General features: G+C 39.9%; 1 protein-coding gene across 4 annotated transcripts in view; it reads left to right on the forward strand.

Moving 5' to 3' along the window:
* Positions 1-19,924, forward strand: part of ZNF217 (zinc finger protein 217) — a 48,610-nt gene extending 28,686 nt beyond the window's left edge. For 3 of the 4 annotated variants that reach the window (XM_075011361.1, XM_075011360.1, XM_075011359.1), the window contains 2 exons: positions 5,446-5,574; positions 18,779-19,924. In XM_075011361.1, the coding sequence (XP_074867462.1) occupies positions 5,446-5,555 (110 nt within the window). In that variant the 3' untranslated portion in view covers positions 5,556-5,574; positions 18,779-19,924. Of the gene's footprint in view, positions 1-5,445; positions 5,575-7,006; positions 9,129-18,778 lie in introns of those variants that run through there. The other variant, XM_075011362.1, reaches the window with a different exon arrangement.
* The last annotated feature ends 662 nt before the right edge of the window (positions 19,925-20,586 follow it).

Consider the following 20,586-nt stretch of genomic DNA (forward strand, 5'->3'; position numbering starts at 1 on the left):
CAACAGCTCAGAGCCCAGAACTGAGAGTTCAGGGCCTAGTGGTTGCCCAGTATCCCCAAGCTAGGTACTCATTCCTCCCCCAGAGCCAGTACATCTCTCCCCTGTGATCTGCCATAATCAAACAATAGCTGTGCTCTTCTTTTTTAAAACAGGATAATTCAACGCACAATGGAGTGCTCTTTTTGCCTTAGTCATGGCTTCAGCCAAGGGTTCATGTCAGGCAGGTTACCAGTCCAAGAGGGCACTGGCATGGAGCCCGAGAGAGATCTCTGAGATCATTAGTGTGTGAGATGCCAAGTTCATAATGGCACAGCCACATGTTACATGTAGAAACAGGGCACCTGATGTAGAAACAGGGGGACACACTTACTGATTTCACCCAAGGGCTAAAATAGAGATTCAGAGCAGTGCAGGCTTAAGATAAGATAAGAAAGGAGCTTTGCTGTTCCTACTCCAGGGAGCAACCACTCCGAAGCTGTCCTTTACACCTGCAAGTACTGTGAATAGCTAGATCCATGGCTGCTTCCTTGTACATGTGGGTGAGCTGGGCTTCCCGTGGCACTTTGAAATGGCACAGAAAGGAACAGGAAACTGTAGGGTTTCCCAATCTATGGGTTGCAGTTACATTTCAAAAGGGTCACCGGCTGGTCTGGGCACCTCCACAGGTGGCTGTTAAGAAGCCATTCACACTCTTAAAGTGGTTCTCAACTCCTTAATAGGATTAACAGCCATCAGGCAGTTAAGCCAATCAATTAAATTTGAGAACCATTTCTGCTGCAGGCAGAAACTGTATACCTGAGGAGCAACACCCAGCTCAGGTGAGGTGGGGGCTTGGGTATGAGGTTGGGTGGGAGGGCAGAGTTGGCCAGCTCCCTGGCTTCCAGCCTTTGCAACCCCACCTCCAGCTGGCTTCCAGCTGCGGGGGTCAGGGGTCCCTGCTCAGGCTCAGGTTCAGGTTCCCATGGCTGGTGCTTCAGGCTGCGGCCTTGTTGCATCTGCTTACCAACCATGGCAGTGAGGGTCTCCCCCTCACCCTAGCCAGTATTCCTATGGCTGTCTCTGCTGGGCAGGGCTCCGACCCTGCCAGCTTCCAGCTGTGGGGATGGACGTTCCCCTGGCTGGTGCTGCTGGCTGGAGCTCCATGGCCAAGCCAACTTCTAGCCGTGTGGGTCCCTATGCCTCCCCTAGCTCCCTCCAGCCTTTGAGTGACTCCTAGCCTTGAGTGTGACTTCCCTAGACCCCTCCAGCCCCTGAGTGTGACTCCCCTAGCCCCTGATTGAGGGGTTTAAGCTGGGGAGAGCAGTTTGGGGATGAGTGTCTTTCTACCACCATGACTTTGATTAACCATAGTACACATAGTATTATTAATATTTCCCCTTTTCTGTGAAATAACTATTATGAATATATAAACATGAAGGGGCACAATTTTATATTCTTGCCTCAGGTGCAAAATTAGCTAATTATGGCTCTGCCTACTTTCTCTCTTCCTCTCCCCCCCGTTTTTTGAATCTTCTTGGGTCACTAAGTCTTCCTGAATTGTCAGAATGGGTCCCTGTCTAGAAAAGGTTGGGAGCTGCTGCTGTAATGGGAGATTCAGGAAGAGATGTGGCTCATGGGACAAACTTGCTGATTCGCAGTCGAAAATATTGACAACTTGAATGGCTCTGTTCCTATCTGAGAAGTAGTAGTAATAAGAATGGTGACATGGAATGGAGGATGGGGAGGGGAGACCACATAGCAGAATGGGGTACAATGGTGTAGCAGTAGGCATTATGGAATGAGAGATGCAGCAGGGGTTGCAGGGAGCCCATAATATAAAAGGATGGGAGGATGGTACACCAGGAGCTTGCAGGGTTGGAATGGAATGACACCCCCCCCCCCTTTTTTTTTTTTTTTTTGTGGGAATGACTTCAACCTACAAAAACAGTGATGCATGGGACTTTCTGCCTGGATTGCTATAATGCGGAAGTGGGCAATAAGATGGATGCAGTTTGCCAACGTTAACCACTGGCACAGGGGTAGGCAATTTGATGGGGCAGGGGGACACTCTAATTTTGGTAAATGGTAAAGGTCTGCATTTTCTATAGCTCCTATTGGCTGGAAACCTAGACCTCTTTCTGTGCTAGACCTTCATGGCTTCTGAAGGAATTTCTGCTTAGAAAATCTGACTTACTGGAAGGTGGAAAGTATAATGTTATAGGAATAGTCCTGTAGGTGCCTTCACCTGTAGACAGTAAGGTCTGTTGCTTGCAGCTGAAAATGTAAATTTTATCAAAGAAGTTCTTTAGTTTTGACTTTTTGGTCATTTTAAAACATTTTTTCCCCCCATGACTTGTCAGAAGTCCTCAATTACATACTAAGCTGAAGAAAGCCTTAGAAGTAGCTAGATAGCAAGAAACTTAAGTAGACTTTCAAGGCCAATATATACTTAGAATTAAAATACCTCTTGCAAACTGTCATCTCATTGATATGTCCCTCAGGGATGTAATGGAGTATCCGGTCACATGACTGATAAGCACCTGCTTGCCCGTTAGTGCAATGGGTTACTCGTAGCCTCTCCTCCCCCAGTACACAGGGAGTGGTTGGCACAGCCTCTTTTCTTGCTTGTGCCAGGATTAGTCAGTTCCTCCCACTGCTGCTCGTCATTTAAAGTTGAAATGTAAGGCCACAAGTGGGGGAAGAGCCAGGTCCCCACAGCAGGGATAGAAGCTGAATCAGCCTGCATCTTGGCTCAGCCTTTTAAATGCAGAGCAGCCAGTAAGAGGGAGAGTGTTGTTTAACTGAGGAACTGACAGAAATTTTGGTGGCTACTTTGTTACCAGATTCCTTGCTTTTTGACATCCCTAGTCCCATTATGCTTCAACACTCAGATAATCTTTGAGTAAATTAAGATGTTTGCTTTTTTTTTTTTTTTTTGTTTGTTTGGGGAGGCGGTGAGGAAAGGCAGGAGAAGCTGAGACAAAGTGTGCTTACTATTAATAACGGAGAGATAGCTGTGCTAGTTAATATACTATGAAAACAAAAAAGCAGTCCAGTAGCACTTTAAAGACTAACAAAATAATTTATTAGGTGATGAGCTTTCGTGGGCCAGACCCATTTCTTCAGATCATAGCCACACCAGGACAGACTCAATAATTGAGACACAGAGAACCAAAAATAGTAATCAAGGTTGGCAAATCAGAAAAATTATCAAGGTAAGCAAATTGGAGTGGGGGAGAAGTCAAGAATTAGATAAAGCCAAGTATGTGAAAAATAAAGCAAAGAATGTATATTGAATGTATGTTATAAAATATATGGTCAAATTTGACACATTAACGTGGTTTGAACTGGGATGACAATTTTCTGGCTCATTATAGGGGCTATCTTACATACCTTGCTTTATCTAATTCTTGACCCTCCTGCCCCTCTGCTCTCTGATCTGCTTACTTTGATGATAATTTTTCTGATTTGTCAACCTTGCTTACTACTTTTGGTTCCCTGTGCCTTAAATATTGAGTCTGTTCTGGTATGGCTATGGTCTGAAGAAGTGGGTCTGTCCCACAAAAGCTCATCACCTAATAAATTATTTCGTTAGTCTTAATGTGCTACTGGACTGCTTTTGTGCGTAGAACTAGACTTAATAGGGATAGGGTGAAGATTGGGGAAAAAAAGTCTAGCATTCTCCTGTGGTAGAAGAGAAACAGTATTACACAGTATTTGTACATAGTACATAGCAATTTTTAATGGGGGATAAGTTTTATAATATTGCATATGCAAATAGTAACAGGTATTCAAGTAAAAATGAAACTTCCATCTGATGTAATATGATAAACATGTTTATATGGCCTGTGGTGTCCTTGTGTAAATGTTATTCAGCTCCCATGAACCTGTTCTGTCATGTTCAGTGCTGGATCAGATTGTTGTGAGAATACGTTCCACTGTGGCAAACTTGATTAAGTGATGATGTCTTCCATTATTGCTAATAAACTATGCCATTTTGTATTGCCCTGAAGAGAGACGCACATTCAGAAACCACTCAGTTTAACTTTCAAATTAGTCAGCATTTGCTGTGGTAACACTCTATCTAATGCAACCTGGTGCCTGATTTGATCTGGCAGAGGCTGAAAATTAAAGACAATTGCTGACGCACACTCCAGCAATTTTGTAGATTATACTGAAATATTAATTTAGCATTGCCACTTAAATTAACATCTTGCTGGTTTTTGTGGAATATAGACAGTTTAGCTTTTGTATCCTAATGGAGTATTAGCTCTTGAAACAGGCATGATCTTTTTCAAAGTTTTATGTGATGTTTATGACAAAGTGAATTACATTTATTATGGATCAAGCATTGATTTAAACCTGTACTGAAAAATCTTAAGTGATCCTTTTAATAACTAAATCAATTAGAACAATAGTGCCTTGGTAAAGGCACTACAGAGTCTGACTACTATAAATACATACAAAGATATATTTTAATAAGACAGTTTTTGTACGTTTACTGTTTTGTTGAAAAACTTAAAATTGAAATGCAGCTTGTTACTGTTATATGAAATTATCAAAAACTTCTGCTTGAAACTGATGCATATGAAGTATGTGGGAGTTAGAAATCTTGTACCTAGCACCAGTGTTTTTGATAAATGACTTGTTCAGTTAAAAGCCACATTAAATTTAAACATGTCTGTAAAATGGTTTAAACCTCAGGCCCAGTAAAAGTTACAATAGACATAGGCCAATGTGGATGGTAGTTGGAGGGAAGCATTCACTTTTAGTACACCAGTCTTTTGGTAAGTGGAAAAAACAGACTACACCACAGTGTGCTTACATGTTGCTGATCTGTGGAGATGAAGTCACAAAGATTCCATCAACCTTTTTTCCTGTGTAATCGGTATAGGGGAATGATATTTCATATAAGGCTGTAATTGAAGTTTGTTTCCCCGCCCCGCAATGCCTAAAATTCCATACCACATTTTCAGGATGGTTCTTCTGCTATATGTCCTTACTGTGCCTCTAAAATTGTTCTGCTGTACATTGTTTTGATTGCCACTGAAGGGCAAACAGCTTTGGAGTAGAAGACAGCAAAGCATACATGTATAAGCAGGGCTGCTGACAGACTTCACCAGGCCCTGGGCAATGTGTGTATGGGGGAAGCGGGAGGAAGGTGGAAGTGCTTGGTTTTGGGCTCCTGAAAAGGGTGGGGCTAGGAGCAGGCTCCCAGGACTGTGTCACGCCAGGACTCTGGGCCCTTTAAATTGCTGTATCTTGGGGAAGTTGCCCTGTGTGCCCACCACAACCCTCCCCCAGCCTGCAGGCTTGTATATAATTAGTTTGTGAAAAGTGCTTTTTGAAACATTGGGTGAAAAGGCATTGAAAAAATAACTTCAATAGCAAATGAAAAGGGCATTGAGTAATAAGCCTTATTTTCTATATAATCTTGTTAATGTCTCTTAAAATTTATTTTATCAGGAAAAAGGCCAGCATCGTACCAACACTTACCTAACGGCATGCTACAAAAGCGAAGTTATGAGAGTCTTATTGGCAATGGACGTTTTCGACCAAATGACAAGACGACTTGATCATTTGCTTCGAGAAATGGTAAACAATTTTGTACATTAAACAGTTTTACTTTTGATATTTGTTAAATCTGGCATCAAATATTAGTGCATAGAATTATCAGTTATGAAAAATGTGTGAATTAGGTCAGTGAGAAGCATAGATAGACCCTTTTACTATGAAAATTTAACTAAATATCACTCTCAGTATTTAGGATTGTATCTTGAAGACTCCAAATCACTTGCATTAGATCCTTCAGCTTCGATAGCAAATGTGAAGGAACTTATTTATTCAAAATAAATAGGAGTATTTAATATATAAATCAAATCTATTAAACTAGATTAGTTATATCAGTGTATTAAGTGTTTACTGAAAGTTAAAATGTGAGTTTAAAAAACTGCAAGGAAAATTGACTATTATACATGAGGCAACTAGCATTAGCTAGAATACATGCACTTAGCCTATTAGATAAATTTCCCTAACAGTGTGGCATTTCAGTGTATTTTTGAATATTCAGAAGATGGTGTCCAATACCTCAAGTTCCACTGCTTGTGCCAAATCCAAAGTTTATTTTTCTGGGTAGAGATTGCATGACATCTTATGTGTCATTCTTCAGGAAACACTTCCTGATCAACTCCTTGAAACTAATATATAACACCAATAACACCAAGTATGTGCTTGGAGTTATATAATCCTATTATTTATTTGCTTCTTCAAGAGAAGCAGAGGGAAATGTTCATCAAGGCAGTCAGATTTAAACCTGAGTTGACTTCATTGTAACCTTGGTCAAGTCACAATGCACCTTCACCTCAAACTCCTATAATCCAGGATAGTTCTTTCCTTACAGCTGAGAATAAGGTAACTCCTTTTGATTTATTCAGATGCTGACCTGATGATCGCTCTAGAAAAGACACTAAAGAGATTTGTATCCAGTTTTTACTCATGATTTATATATTAATTCTCTCTAGTACCTAAACGTCTTAGTTCCTCTTTCTGGAATTCCTTCCAGTTCAGGTAGACACTATTTGAAGACTGCAGTGTCCAGACGTATGCAATAATTTAAATCCTAACTAGAGAGCTGAACTATGACCTCTAGTCCATAAAGAAAAGCTTTTGTATTTTTCACATACTTGATTGTTTTGCCAGAGCACTGTTCCTTGGGTCTGTTCTGACCATTTTTCTAATTGCCTCCCGCTCAAGACCTCTGCCCCGCAACCCCAGCTTGGATATCTCCATATACATCTAACTTTTATCCTGCTTGTGTTTCTATTCATAGTTTAAATGTCTTGGCAAGTTGATTAAATTGCCAATTTTTAATCTACCAAATAGATGCCTCACTTCAAGTGAAAACATTGTCTAAATATGCCTATTTAAGTGTGTGTGTGTAATTTTAATATTTAAAGAGCTTTTTTTAGCTGCACTGTTTGAATTTTGTTGCAACTTATAGCACAAAACTGTTTTTGGTTTGTTCTAGGTCTGAGGATACAAATGCATATTTTGTGGCGTTAATTGCAGTTCATCCCTTGAGGGGAAAAAATGAATGGTGAAAGCTACTGAACTAAGCTGTGATTGTACTGTATATAAAAACACTACAGTTTTATAATATTGGTTCTGTTAACCTATGTACTGAATAGCCATAATAATTGTATTCTGAACAGTTGGGTTATAAAGGTGTGGAGATAGTATATCTCAATGTTGAATAATATTTTTGTTTAGAATCAATTGACCAAATATTAGTTAGGAATTATATTTTTACATACTTGAGTGCTGCTGAAAGATATCCTCTTTGAAATAGTTTATAGTCCTCGCACCTCAGGTAAACTCTGTAAATATCTAAGTGTGTTGGTTTAACAGTTCCTTTTTTCATAGAAGTGGCAGTTTCTCATATTGCATTTTTCTGCTATAACTCTTCATTTGAAAAATTTATTTAAAAACTCATTGTTCAGTTGAAGTATTGTGATCGACTCTAGCTAAGGTGCTGACTCTAGCTAAGGTGCTAACTCTTTGCTGTTCAATCTTGCACATGCTAGGATCATATTTTGTTGGCAACAACCATTGCTTCTCCTGAATCAATGTTTCTAGCATGTTACCTTAAAAAGCAAGATGGTGACTTAGTTCTTATCAGTTTCTGTCCAGGAGCTTTCATAGTTATCCCGAAACAATCAGAATTCCTTCCTAATGTAAAATTCATAGTCTCTCAGATGAACATCATGAACAGTTAAACTGTGATATTGGAATATACAGAGGACTCCCAGAACAAATGGGAAATATTTGAATATTTTACTGTTTTTCCTGAATAAATGTGTATTATATTTGGTACCTTCTATTTTTGCATTTTGTCAAAATTCAAAAATTCCTCCATATAGAACAGATTTATAATCTAAATATAGGGATTTACAAAGTTGTTTTTTCTTACAGGGATCTTTCTTACCATGGTTCAGCCTGCTTGACAGGGGTTGGACACTTGGTCCACTTAGCATCTTAATTACAAACTGGAGTATCACAAGTATACTAAGGAATAGTCTGCCATGGGAGAATTTTGTTCCTTGTATTTTTATGAAAACCACAAGAGTTTTTTTTCTAATGTACATATAATTAATTTCTCGGAGAGAATGGCCAGATATCAGCTAGTAGAGCTGGTGCATGTTTTGACTTTTGTTTCTACACAAAGCCTGTAGTTGAAACTTGATTCTTCCATAACTGGTTTTGACTTCCATACATTTTAAGTAAAAAAAAAAAAAAAAAACCAAAAAAATTGCACTGCTCATTTTGCTCTGTCCCTCATTTAGCAAATGTAAAATTAAAAAAGCATATAAATTCTTGTTTTCATTATGCAACTTGAGACGTTCTAGTTGTATGGCTTAGTTCGTGTAATTTAAATGGAACCTAATTTTAATGTCTCTGTAAACTGGCAATGTAATGAAGTGCTGTGTATCAGGAAATTGTACACTATTTGCTTTTTTCCTGTTCATAAACTGAGCCATATGTATATAATCTAGATTATTTTCCTAGTTTTTTTGCACTTTTATAGCTTATTTTTTGAAGATGAATTCACTTGGAAGATGGTTTAATCTATTTTTGTCTGATCTTTCAATGAGTCTTATAGGATGCATGCTGTAACTGTCTTTATACATCTTTATGCGGGGGGTGGGGGGGGGGCGCCATGGAGAGGTTATGTGATTACAAATTCCACAGGGCTGCATTAACAAAAATCTGAATTACCAAATCTGTCCTTTAAGAATTTCTCGATGCTGGTACACTTCTTTTAAGAGTTATTTTTTTTGGCCTCTTCCCAAATCTTTTGTGGATGGATTAGAGAACAATGTATACAAAGTTTGCCTGTTTCATGGAGTTCCAGCCCTGTACTTCTAAATACAACTTTGCCCATCAGTATTAACTATTGGGATACTACTGGTTTTTTACGTGTTTCTTTGGCGACAACAGTACATGTGTAGAGGTACAAGTTTTTTGTTATATTTATTTCATTCCATTTTGTCTGATTTTTTTAAAAAATTGTTTAAACCCTTAATTTGTCAAGCAGTAGACACACATTACGCTTTTAATTTATGATGTATGAGTTTAGTTGAGTATGTCATGTGGATGTAAATATACATTTGGTGTTTTGCAAATCTTGTCTTTTGTGCATTTTGTTCTTAACTTCAGAATATTTTACTGTTCAATTGAGACACGGGAGAGCTAGTATATTGAATTTTTTTTCCCCCCAAATGGTCAAAGATCAGTTGACTAGAAGATTCCAGACAACTAATTAGAAGGAAGCCTATTTAGCTCATCTGTGCATCCCATACAGGTACCTCAGTTTGTTGACCTCTCCTAGATTTACACACTGTGCAGTGTATTCTTTACAATGGATGGAAGAGATCAGGAACTCTACCTAGACAAGTGAGATAGGGGTTGAGCTTTTTAAGTTTTCAACCTGCAATGGGCTGTGTCTCTGAAACAATATGGGGCCTGACTGGTAATGGTGTAGAAGTGCTGCACTCGTAACTCCAACTGAAGTAAAGGAGTGCTGCTTGTGCTTGATACCCCTGAAAAGTGCGTTCTGGTGTATTGTGGGAGAGTTGGAAATCTGTTAAGTTTAGGTGCCTAACTCCAACTAAAATCAATGTGAGTTAGGTACCTAAATACATTTTGAGGATCTTGGTTTTAATCCTCAGTGAAGGGGGAAAGTTCATGGAGAGGCTTGAAGCTTCAAAATAAATACCTGAATCAGAACAAAAATAGCTTTCTTTAAAGTATTACGTAAAAGGACTAGGAGGATTTCTCAAACTTTGAAGATGAGAACCTGTGTGGTGTGCCTAAGGCTTATCTACATTCTCGAGCTCTGTGTTTTTTAGGGGACTGTGTTGTTCAGCATAAGAAAAGAGGTCTACAGTAGATCCTGTAGTCTCCTCCTGAAGCACAATCGGAACCTGCTTTAAGAAGCCCTGCTGTACAATCATTAAGATGGGTTTTCCCTGTAAACTGTGCCTGTTCAGTCACAGAGGTGAAACTGACACGCAGCCCAGCTGATTAGCAAAGTGTGCACAGCTGGCAGCATGTGTTGAGTGGCTGCTCATTCCTCCAACCATTGCTGGGAGGGACTCTCCTGCTAGCTGTGCAGAGTGATCTGGGGGAGAATGGTTAGGGCAGTGCTGTTAGTATATTTTCTTGATCTTGTACCCCATCCCTGAAGAACAGGGGAGAGGAGACGTAATCTCAAACAGTGCATTGCTTCTTTAAGAAAGGCATCCTTTGACCTCTGACTGCAGGAGCCCTGAGCGCTCCTGACTCAGGCTATCTACACCCTCTCCCCAAAGCTTAGTGTCAGCTGGCTGAGGGTACAATTCAGTCCATCATCCAGATCATTAATGAAGATGTTGAACAAAGCTGGCTCCAGGGGGGGAAATACCAGACAGCAATCAATTGCTCTCTGCTCTGGTTTTCCTGATGGAGCTGTTTCTCCTTGTGTGACTAAATATTGATTTGATTGGGGAAAAAAAATGACTTTGATAGACTAGTGACTAGCATGCTTGCATGTTCCTTTTCCTGGCCTCAAAAATTCCATATTACATCTGAAACCTTCTAGATATACTTTGTCAAATTGTTTTTACAAAACATTTTAGTTTAGACACTTTTTTTCAAGGTAGCTGTACTTAGTAATTTTCTGTATAATCACTGCTGCTTGCTAATATATTTCTGTCACTGGAGCGCATAGAGGTCTTGGCTGAGACTGGGAGCTCCCAGCTAGGTACTGTAAAAATACATAATATGCAGCACTTATCCTAAAGATTTGCCTAAAATTGGAGGGGAAGGGAAGAGAAGTATGTAATACCATTTTTCAGACAGAACTGAGATAGAGATCAAATGATATATCCTTTTGTATATGAACTCCATGTCTTAGCTGGGATTAGAACTCTGCATCTCAGTTCAGTGTGTTTAACCACAAGATCATCCTTTTCCTTCAAGGTAAAAACTTTTCAGTTGTCATTAGTTTTCACTTCCACCATTTTTGAAAGTGATTATGAGCTTAGAACTAATTACTGTAGTGATGATGGGGGTAGGCTAGGGAAATGTATGGAGTACCAGGTCACGTCAAATGCATACTAAATACAGGTTTGGTTAGAAAATACCATATTTATAGGACAAAACTGATTTTTTTCCAAATATTTTAAAAAAATATTAAAATGGCCTTGTTTTGTTTTATTATACATTAGTTTTAAAGGTAAACAAGAAATGTGCTGAATTGGACAATGAAAAAATTCAAACTATTTTTCTAGTTATAAAGTAGACAGCCAGATTGGAATTTAGATAATACATGTGCTTCTGGTATTTTAATCCTTAAAAAGTTAGCCATTTGTGTCCATGAAATGTACTAACACGTAGATAGAGCTGGCCTGGGCTAATAAGAATGTCCATACACAGTCAGACCAAAGGTTCATCTAAGCCAGGATCCTGTCTTCTGACAATGGCTCTTGCCAGGTGCCTCAAGGGGAGTGAACATCCCTTGTTTAGGTAATCATCAAGTAATCAGTTTCATGTTGTCCCCAGTCCCAGTTTCTGGCAAACTGAGGTTTGGGACTTCTCTTGTGGGGGAGGAGAGGGTTTGCTTTGACAAATTCCTTAATTTGATTTTTTTTCCCCCCAAATTGTCCCATTTTGATATTTTTCACAATGAAGATCCACTTTGGCATTTGAATTAACTTGATTTTCCATTTATATTTTTATTCAAATATAAATATCCCTGTAGGTGACACATTTGAACTGACCCACTGAGATAGTTTAGTACTTAGCTCATGAAAGCTCTTCAGATTTGACTGTTTAGCATAGGATTGCCCCCCCCCCCCCCACATCTGATCTCACGACGTAGGTGTACAGTTTCATCTTTAAGTGCTTGCTCATGTGCATTCCACAACAGGTATACATGCTTGCTATTTGTACAGATGCTGGACACTTCCCCCTAGCAGCACGCATGGGGCCATGCCTCTAGTGACCCCCTGTAGTAGCCCCTCTCTGGTGTGATAAGGCGCACTATATGCTTCCCCAACCTTCAGTTCCTTCTTCTGGTTAGTGATGGTGCATAGGAACAGCTCTATTGTTCATCATCTTTGTAGTCAGTTTACCCATAGTGTTGTTTAGAGTAGTTGGTCCCTTAGGGACTTTGATCCCAAGCAGGGAATGCTCTGATCCTCAGGGTGTAAACTTTTGTCATTCAAGCAAAAGGTTTATGCCAGTCAGTGACCCACACAGAAACAGTCTTTGCTGTCTTGGTGAGGCTCACATCAGCAACAGGTGCAAAATATGCAAGTCCTTTAAGGCTAGGACCAAGGAGGAGTGGGGCATTCTAATTCCAGCACTCCTGATGGGTTTGGTCCCAACTGCACCAACAAGGGGACACTCACCCTTGCCCCACAAAAAAGGGAAGAAAGTGGTAACGGAGAACAGACGTGTGTTGGATAGCTCACACTCTCCCTCAAGCTCATGGAGTCCAACTTGAGTAGAGCACAGCTCCGCACTGTAGCTCTCTCAATTCCACCCTGTCCAGTGGTGCTTTTAAGTTGCATCCAGGTGCCCTCCACCACAGAGGCCCTGTAGGCTGACAGGAGATACTGTTGTTGCTGGTTTGGTACCCCAGGCCTCTGGGACTCTCGTTCCAGGTGAAATCTGATGTTGCTACAGTGGGATCCCCTCAGTATTGACACCCCGAAGAACAGGGTGTCCAGCAAAGGTACACGGCTAAATAGGTGAGAGTTGCATGTTGGGCAGTGGACCATGCCCTTTCCCCCAAAAAGGCCCCAATCCAATCAATCCTGGATTACCTGCTTCATGTGAAGGACCAGAGCCGAATTCTTCCAGGGCACAGGCTTTGGAGGTGGTGTTCCTGGTCCATGTGCCTATCTAAGGCACTTGTTTGGGGGACTGTAGCAATAGTGCATACCTTCACGGGGCGTTACGCCTTTGTCTCCCAGACTGGGGATGACAAGGTCTTCTATCAAGATTATTTAAGCCTTTCCATTTGTCCTGTGAGGAAATGAATATTATCCCCAGGTGAGAGAGAGGAGGAAACAAAGCAGTGCACATGTTGGAGGTCTTGAAGGGAGTCACCAGCCTAGGATATGACATCAGAAGTAGTGCAGCTGCACTGATTCAGTTACCTGGCTGTCATGTCTCTAATGTAGCTGCTCTATACCAATGGGAGAGAACTTTCCAGTTGGCTGAAATACTTCAGTCTCTACAAGCTACAGTATCTGTGTTGGTGGGAGAAGCTTTCCTGCCAATAGTCCTGTCCACACAGGTGTGATGTAGTGGGAGATATGCGAGTGGCTCACAGAGGATGTGGGGCTCCTGCTGGGGGTAACAGGTGACACCTCAGCTGCAGACAGAGGAGGTGGAGCTTCAGGGGTTTGAAGTGTAACTTGAAGTTGGAAAGCAGTTAGTCTGGGCTGGGGGAGAGAGAGAGACAAAGGAGGGGGCAAGGCCCTAGCTCCAGGGGCCTCCTCTCCCCAACATGGATTGGACTGGCTGTCTCTGCCTTCTGTTCTGACTCTTCTGTAATATGCTGTGCCCTGTTGGCTGATAAACCTGCTGTTCTCCTGAGAGTCGCTCCTGCCTGCAGACAGGGTACAGGTCTTGAGGACCCCTGAATACCATCACAACAGGGGCATGTCAGTGCAAGTTTATAATGTGCAGGTAGGTGTTTTATTCACATCCCTGAGCAACATCAGTTATGCAGACATAGCTGTATGTGTGTATATATCCTTAGTTGGGTCAAAAATTGATTTGGTCACTATGCTCCATTTGTTACACCAAGATAAACGTGGAGTAGTATTACAGCCTGCTGGGAAGGTATTCTGGATCTCTGGAAACTGAGAACTAGAGTAAGGTCTTCCTGCTTTAGCTCCTAAACTAGACACAATGCAAACAGCAATTTATATGTAAACAAAACTAAATCTTCTAATTTCTCAGTTACTGTTTTTATTCCTTTTATGTAATGCACGGTGTTCATTCTACCTGCAAGCAGAGTATCATTACAGGGCTTTGAGTAATGTCTAAAAGGCTGGAATATGACTAAAATGTATGATTTCACTACTGTAACTATAACTTCCAGATCACATAAGTGATAGCATTAATTGTAAATATTTGTTGGGAGAAATTCAACTCTGTGTTTTTAATAACTGGCAGTCAGCTACATCATGAAAGAAAATGTTCTATTTTTAAAATTACAAGGAACCAACACAGGTGTATCTCTTACTAGGGGGCTTTAGTACTGAATTCCAAAGGTTAACACCCCTTGTCCCTCTTAACCAGTAAAAGAAAATATGGGAAACACTGGTAGTACAGTGTACTACAGCTCCCTCTTTCTAAACTTAAAGAAGTTCTTCAGTAATTTGTGCACACTTACACATTTAAGTTCAGCAATTTTTTTAATGGAAGTGATTCATGGGATTAAAATTATTAGGTTCTGAATCCATTTGTGCACAATGACATTGAAATATTGAACTAAATGGATTGAAAACTTGATTAATAATTAATTTTACCTAGAAAAAAGAGTTTAGAAAGTGGCTCATGTATATCAAAAACCTCTTATTAGGAAAAAATATAGCCCATGTTTTCAAATGGGCAGGCGGCTGCAAATGTGTAAGTTGTACATCCAATTATGCAAATTGAGTGTGCTCAATAATCAGACATGCTCATTCACATATGCGCTTTTGTGATCTTTAATGTCATTGCAATTACAGCAGTGATGTGCATGACTTAAATACGAAATTGTTTGTTCAGTTTTTTGTATGTATGTAAGTCCCTTTTTCTCACTAGCAAATTTAGTGAGTGACTTAATTGCCAAGACTTTCTCGTGCAAAGGAACACTGAGGCCTTGCACATCAAAATACTAGAAACAAATTAAAAAAATAAAAGGCAAGACAAAAAAAAAATCAAGACTGGGCAATATATTTTTGGTCATTAGTTGTAGATCCCACTAGTGTAGGGTCATGCCCATTATCCCCAGGAGCAGCAAGTTATGGAACTGAGCACAGGACTGGAAATTAGCCCCTACAAGACTGTCTGTAAGTGGAAAAACTGACCTTCTGCCTCATCCCGGTTATAATATATGAAAGTATAGGTTAAACCTTTCTAGTCTGGCACCCTTGGGACCTGACAGCTGCTGAACCAGAGAATTTACTATTTTCTAGCACATTACCAACACTTCCACTGCTTAGTGGGCTCTTATAAGACATTTAGGGGTAAATTACAGCTAAGTAACAGTACAGAACAGAGAACCAGGACTGGTGTTTGTAAACAAATTTTATGGACCATGGGAAACTTGGCTCCAATTTTGGTAAGTGGGCATCTGGCTAAGTAAAACCATGCCAGACCACAGATGTTACTGGACCAGAGAGTGCTGGACTAGAGTGGTCCAACCTGTAGTGCAGAAAGGAGTTAAAGGTATATAAAAATAATGGTATAGTTCCTGATTAAATATTGACCTGTGTCCTCCTGTATCACCATCCATTCATATCAGGGGCGAGCAATATTTTGATAGGGGGCTCCACTTTTTGTCTCTGCACTTAGCAGGGCCCCCAACCCATCTAATGTAATCCAAACCATCAGAAATTTCAATTATGTTCATATGGACAAAAAAAAAACTTTTGGCACATGTAAGAGAAGTCTGTAAAATGTAAAAGTCTGTAGAATGTAAAACCTCTATTATTGGATATGTGTGAATAAACATGTAAAAAATTGTAACATTTCAAAATTTTTGATGAGCTGGATGAGCCTGAGACCCAGCAGTAACTGGGTTGTGCACCTGCTTTACGAAACTTCATTCCCCCCAGAGGGGGCCCACCCCCTTATTTTCTCACCCCGACCCATGTCATGCTTCGTGCTGAGTCTAATTTACTATAAGCTGCTGGGGGTTAGGACCTAATGGGCTTGTATGCATAGATGAACAGATACATAATCTGTTGTTGTATAAATAATGGGCCAAATTGCCCTGTGTTCAGGAAAAATCCCTGTTAAGTGTTCAGAAAATACCATTAAGTTGCCTTTAAGAAGTTTACTCCCCAGCCTTCCATTTGTGATTTCCATTTCTGCTGCCCCCCTCCTGCCTGCCATCTGCAAACCTGCAGGTATCTCACAAATGCTAGGTGTCAGGCCATTAGCTCAGACCCTTTTCTGCCTGTGCTTGAGTGTGGCCTCAGTGGAGGAACGGAACACAGTTCTGCTGCCCTCAGTCTAGCAAATCACTAGCTCTGGAAAGAAGTGGAATACCAATAGATATTCAGCCCAGCTGTAAATAGGCTTCTTTTTCAGTGAGCACAAATAATAAATGCTGCTGTAATTTTGCTCTGGCAATTATTTGTTCCCCTGCTTTAGGTTCCTTGGATTTTTAAGTACCTTATTTGTGGGTGGTGCCTCAGAGTACATGTGGGTGTGATTTTCAAGAGCACTCATCAGTCTAACTGCTGCAAAAGAAGTTAAATGGCAAAACTCTTAATGTAAAATTGTTCAGTTAGCTGGACACACAACATATTTGCAAATCTCACTTTAGATGCCCAGGTAGCTTAAATGGTGTATACCGAGGTCAGCAACTCCCAGAATGAATGCCAAGAACGGCACACAAGCTGATTTTCATCCACATGCGAGGTGAGTACTCAGCTGTGCCCCTTCTCTGGCATGCAGCCAGGAGCCTGCTTAAAGCCATGCCACCAGTGGATTAACAAAAGACCTGGTACCATCTACCACCTCAATGATAAAGCTCTGCATCTTAATTTATTTATGCAACTGTTGTAAGTAGGACTATTAGTGAATTTAAAAACCATCACCAGCACTTGGATGGTACATAGAAGTCAAAAGGTCAAATTTTAGCACTCCACCTTGGAAAGGCTGCTGACTCCTGGTGTATACAAATATATAGGATAGCAAAAGTGAAGGCTTTCTGATGATCCAGTCCTAAATGATTCAGTCAACTGTTAAATGAAATTTGTGTTAAAACCCATGTTAGTACCTGGAGTCCTTGTTAGTACCTAAACTGCTAGTTAAAGTGTGAAGCATAATAGTCTGCTACCTTAAGTCATTATCACCTGTTTTTACCAGTTAAGATTGATCAATAATCTTTGGGACGGAGCTATGTTTTCATTCTACTTGTGTATATTACCTAGTGCAATGGGACACTAATCTCTGACTGGGGCCTTTAGGTCCTACATAATAAAAATATGTAGTATAATACAAATAATATCAGATGTAAATGGGAAAGCACTCAAGAGTTCTTTGTTCTCAGTTGTGAGCTCAATCAGTCTGCTGTCTTGGGGCTCTGTCTACAGAGTGGAAATAGCCTAAAATTACCTATTAGTTCAGCGGTTTACCATTGTTAACAATGGTGAAAACACGAAAGGTGATACACTGTGGTTGCTGACTTCATTTCAAACACTGTGGGTATAGTTACAGAAGTCACTGTTGGAAGAGATTTCCCCACAAAACTTCCGTGGACAGCGTGCAGACACACACATAAAAGCCAATCAGAAGAGCACTCCTTTCTGTCAACGGAGTGGCCAGGCTTCCCAGCTGATCTGTCAACAAAACAGGCACCTGGAAGCACACCAGACAGGGCTGCTCATTGTTCTGGATGCCCTGTCTGTCAAGAGAAGGCCCAGCAGAGCATTCACATAGCTTTTTTTTGACAGAATCTGTTGACAGCAGTGTGATGCCTCATGGCTGTGAGACAGAACACTGCTGACGAAAGTGCTGAGTTTTGTCGACAAACTGCAGATGAAACGTATTTTGTGTGTGGATGTTCCACCAGTTTTGTTGACAAAAGTGATGTTTTGTCAGCAAAACTCACTAGTGTAACCATAGCCCATGTCAAACGGAGCCTAAGAGTTTCTCTTGGATTTCCTGTTTTTCAGTAGAGGCTGAAAATATGTTTGAGCATTAGATGGCAGTGTAAGCATGCAATATTCATCAGAAGAGGATGCTAAAATAAGAAATGGAGCAGCTAAAAATGTTGAAGATACTACAGTATACACATGAAGGCTAACTTTAAACTGTGTTTCTAAAATAATTCAGATCTGTGTGAGTGTTAGTAAAAAACAGCTAAACATAAAGATAATCCATGACATACCATGCATGCAAAAAGATTGACCTGTTAGACTTACTCCCATTGAAGAAATCAGTCTACAACTGCACACCTTCACCAACAAGTGAGATGAACCAAAAGAAGCCTACAGAGACATTAATGTTATCTCTGATTTAATCTCTTCAGCATTTCAATATTTACTGAAAGGTGCTGCTGCAGAACAGAGTTGGTATGCAATTTAGCTCCTGGCTATCATCCTTTTTGGCTGTTCAGGGTCTTAAAGATTAATTAAAAGTTGTATTGTGTAACAGTGCAGCTCACCTTGGCTATGTCTACACGGCAGGTGTTATTTTGGGATATGATGAAATAAGCTATAGCACATAGTTTGAGGTTATGGCGCCATGTAGACATAGCCTTTGTGACTGATATCCCTGTGGCTGGATTTTAATAAAACCTCTCCCTGCTCATAGGCAGAGCTGCTCAAATTAATTGCAAGTAATAATTGTGGTGTACGCAGACATTTATTTTTAAATAATTGAAGTTTAAATACTTTCATAAGGCAGCTGTAAAGATTATCTAATCACGTTCTGCAAATAGTGTACAATGCATTTTTTCTTCATTGAATACATTTTGCAAATACACTTTCCATGATTACAGCTTTTCTCTTGTGCTTTCCAGATTATTGGAGGAGGAGGCAGGGAAAGGTGAAGAGAAATCATGGACTACTGATGGACATTTGTAAATCTGTGTGCTATTTTCAGGATTCTGTTAGGCAGAGATGGCCATGTACTTTGAAGTTGAAGAAATGCTAGCAAAATGAATAAACAATTGATTATTATCTGTTACCTGTGCTGAAAATGCCACTTTAAATTGCTAGAAATGCAACAATTTTAAACCATATTTTACATTTCACTATTAATAGTTTGTTTATTCTGTGCCTTTTGCTTGGCTTGGAGGGAGAAATTGGGCCAGTCAATATTGCTTCCTTTGTATCAATTCAGTGCTGTTTGGGTTTCAGTTTAAATCCTCAACCAGAAAGTGTTTAATTGAAATTAAAAAAAAATTCACAAAACATTCCTACCAAAGTGAAGTTATGTACATATCTTTTAGCCAACTCTAAATTTCAGGCATTGACAATTTGGCAAGATCTCCCACATCAGATTTGTTTCTTCCCTAATACGAAGTTGTGGTACTTACCTGGCTGATTCTGAAACCTGGGTTGACTGCCAATTGTTTAAAGAAATATTTTTGTTATGTGAAAGGTCAGATTTTTCCCTTGGGCAGCCTATCCATATTGCAATTCTTCTAAAAGCTCTTGTTTTTCTAATTTGTTGATTTAAGTTAACCAAGATGCATCAATGATTGTGTTCTTGTCCAAGCCTATTGTTATCAACTTAGCTGCATCATAAAGTGGGTTTTACCCAACAAAGCTCATGTCCTAGTCTTTCAGGTGGTACAGTACTCCTCATTGTTCTAGCTCCATCCACTGAACAATCAACACTTGTGAGGCTACTCTGCTAGTGTCAATTAAATAGGAATTTTAAAATCACTCGTCACAAATGTGGACTTAAAATTTCCTATTGCTGGTGATTTTTGATGCCTCAGTTTTGAGTCTCCAACTTGAACAAACCTGAAAGAGGCCTGTTCTTCAGCAAGTGTGTAGCACAGACCCTTAAGATGCCTGAGCTAGGCATTCAAAATATTATGTGTTAAGATTTTAAAATAAATTGTGTATGTATTTGTGTGACTCTCTTAAAGAAAAAAAAAAAAAAGTATTTGTATGTATATGAGCTTGTTTAGACTGGGGTTACCATATTTGAACTTTCAGAAAAGAGGACATCTCTGAGAGGGGGTGTATCTGTATCAGCATCTTCAATACAACCAATTGTATTAATGTACTGTAGTACATTATATATAGTACATTACATTAATACAACATGAGTTTGTGCATACTGATACAGATACACTCCCTCTGAGAGGTGTCCTTTTTTGAAACTTCAGATATGATAATTCCAGTTTAGATATACTGTTTTTGATTGTTTATCATCAATGACTTAAAGACTCTGAGTACACTAATCATGAAGGAGATGGTCCTTGCACCAAAGAGTTTACGGTCTAAATACTAATACTTCTCTATAGTGCCTTTTGGATTTAAAAGAAACTAAATCCATGTTTACCTTGGAAAAGGCCCTTCAGTTTATCTATACTAGCGAAGCTAGACTGGGAAACACCTAGGCTACATCTACACTAGGAGCATCTGTCTACAGAAGTTACTGCTGGGAGAGCTGTTCTGAGAAAACTTTTGTTAACAGATCCTGTCTACGCATAAAAGTGAAACAATTTTTTGATCCACTCTGTCTACAAAAGGGCCCCCCAGAGTGTCTACATGGCTTTTTTGTTGACAGTTTCTGTTGACAGAATGCATTGTGTGTGTAGATGCTCCACAAGTTTTGTTTAAAAAAAACCCAGTTTTGTCTACAAAACTC

This window comes from Carettochelys insculpta, chromosome 17 (genome assembly GCF_033958435.1).
Source record: "Carettochelys insculpta isolate YL-2023 chromosome 17, ASM3395843v1, whole genome shotgun sequence".
In the NCBI taxonomy this organism is placed as follows: domain Eukaryota; kingdom Metazoa; phylum Chordata; order Testudines; family Carettochelyidae; genus Carettochelys; species Carettochelys insculpta.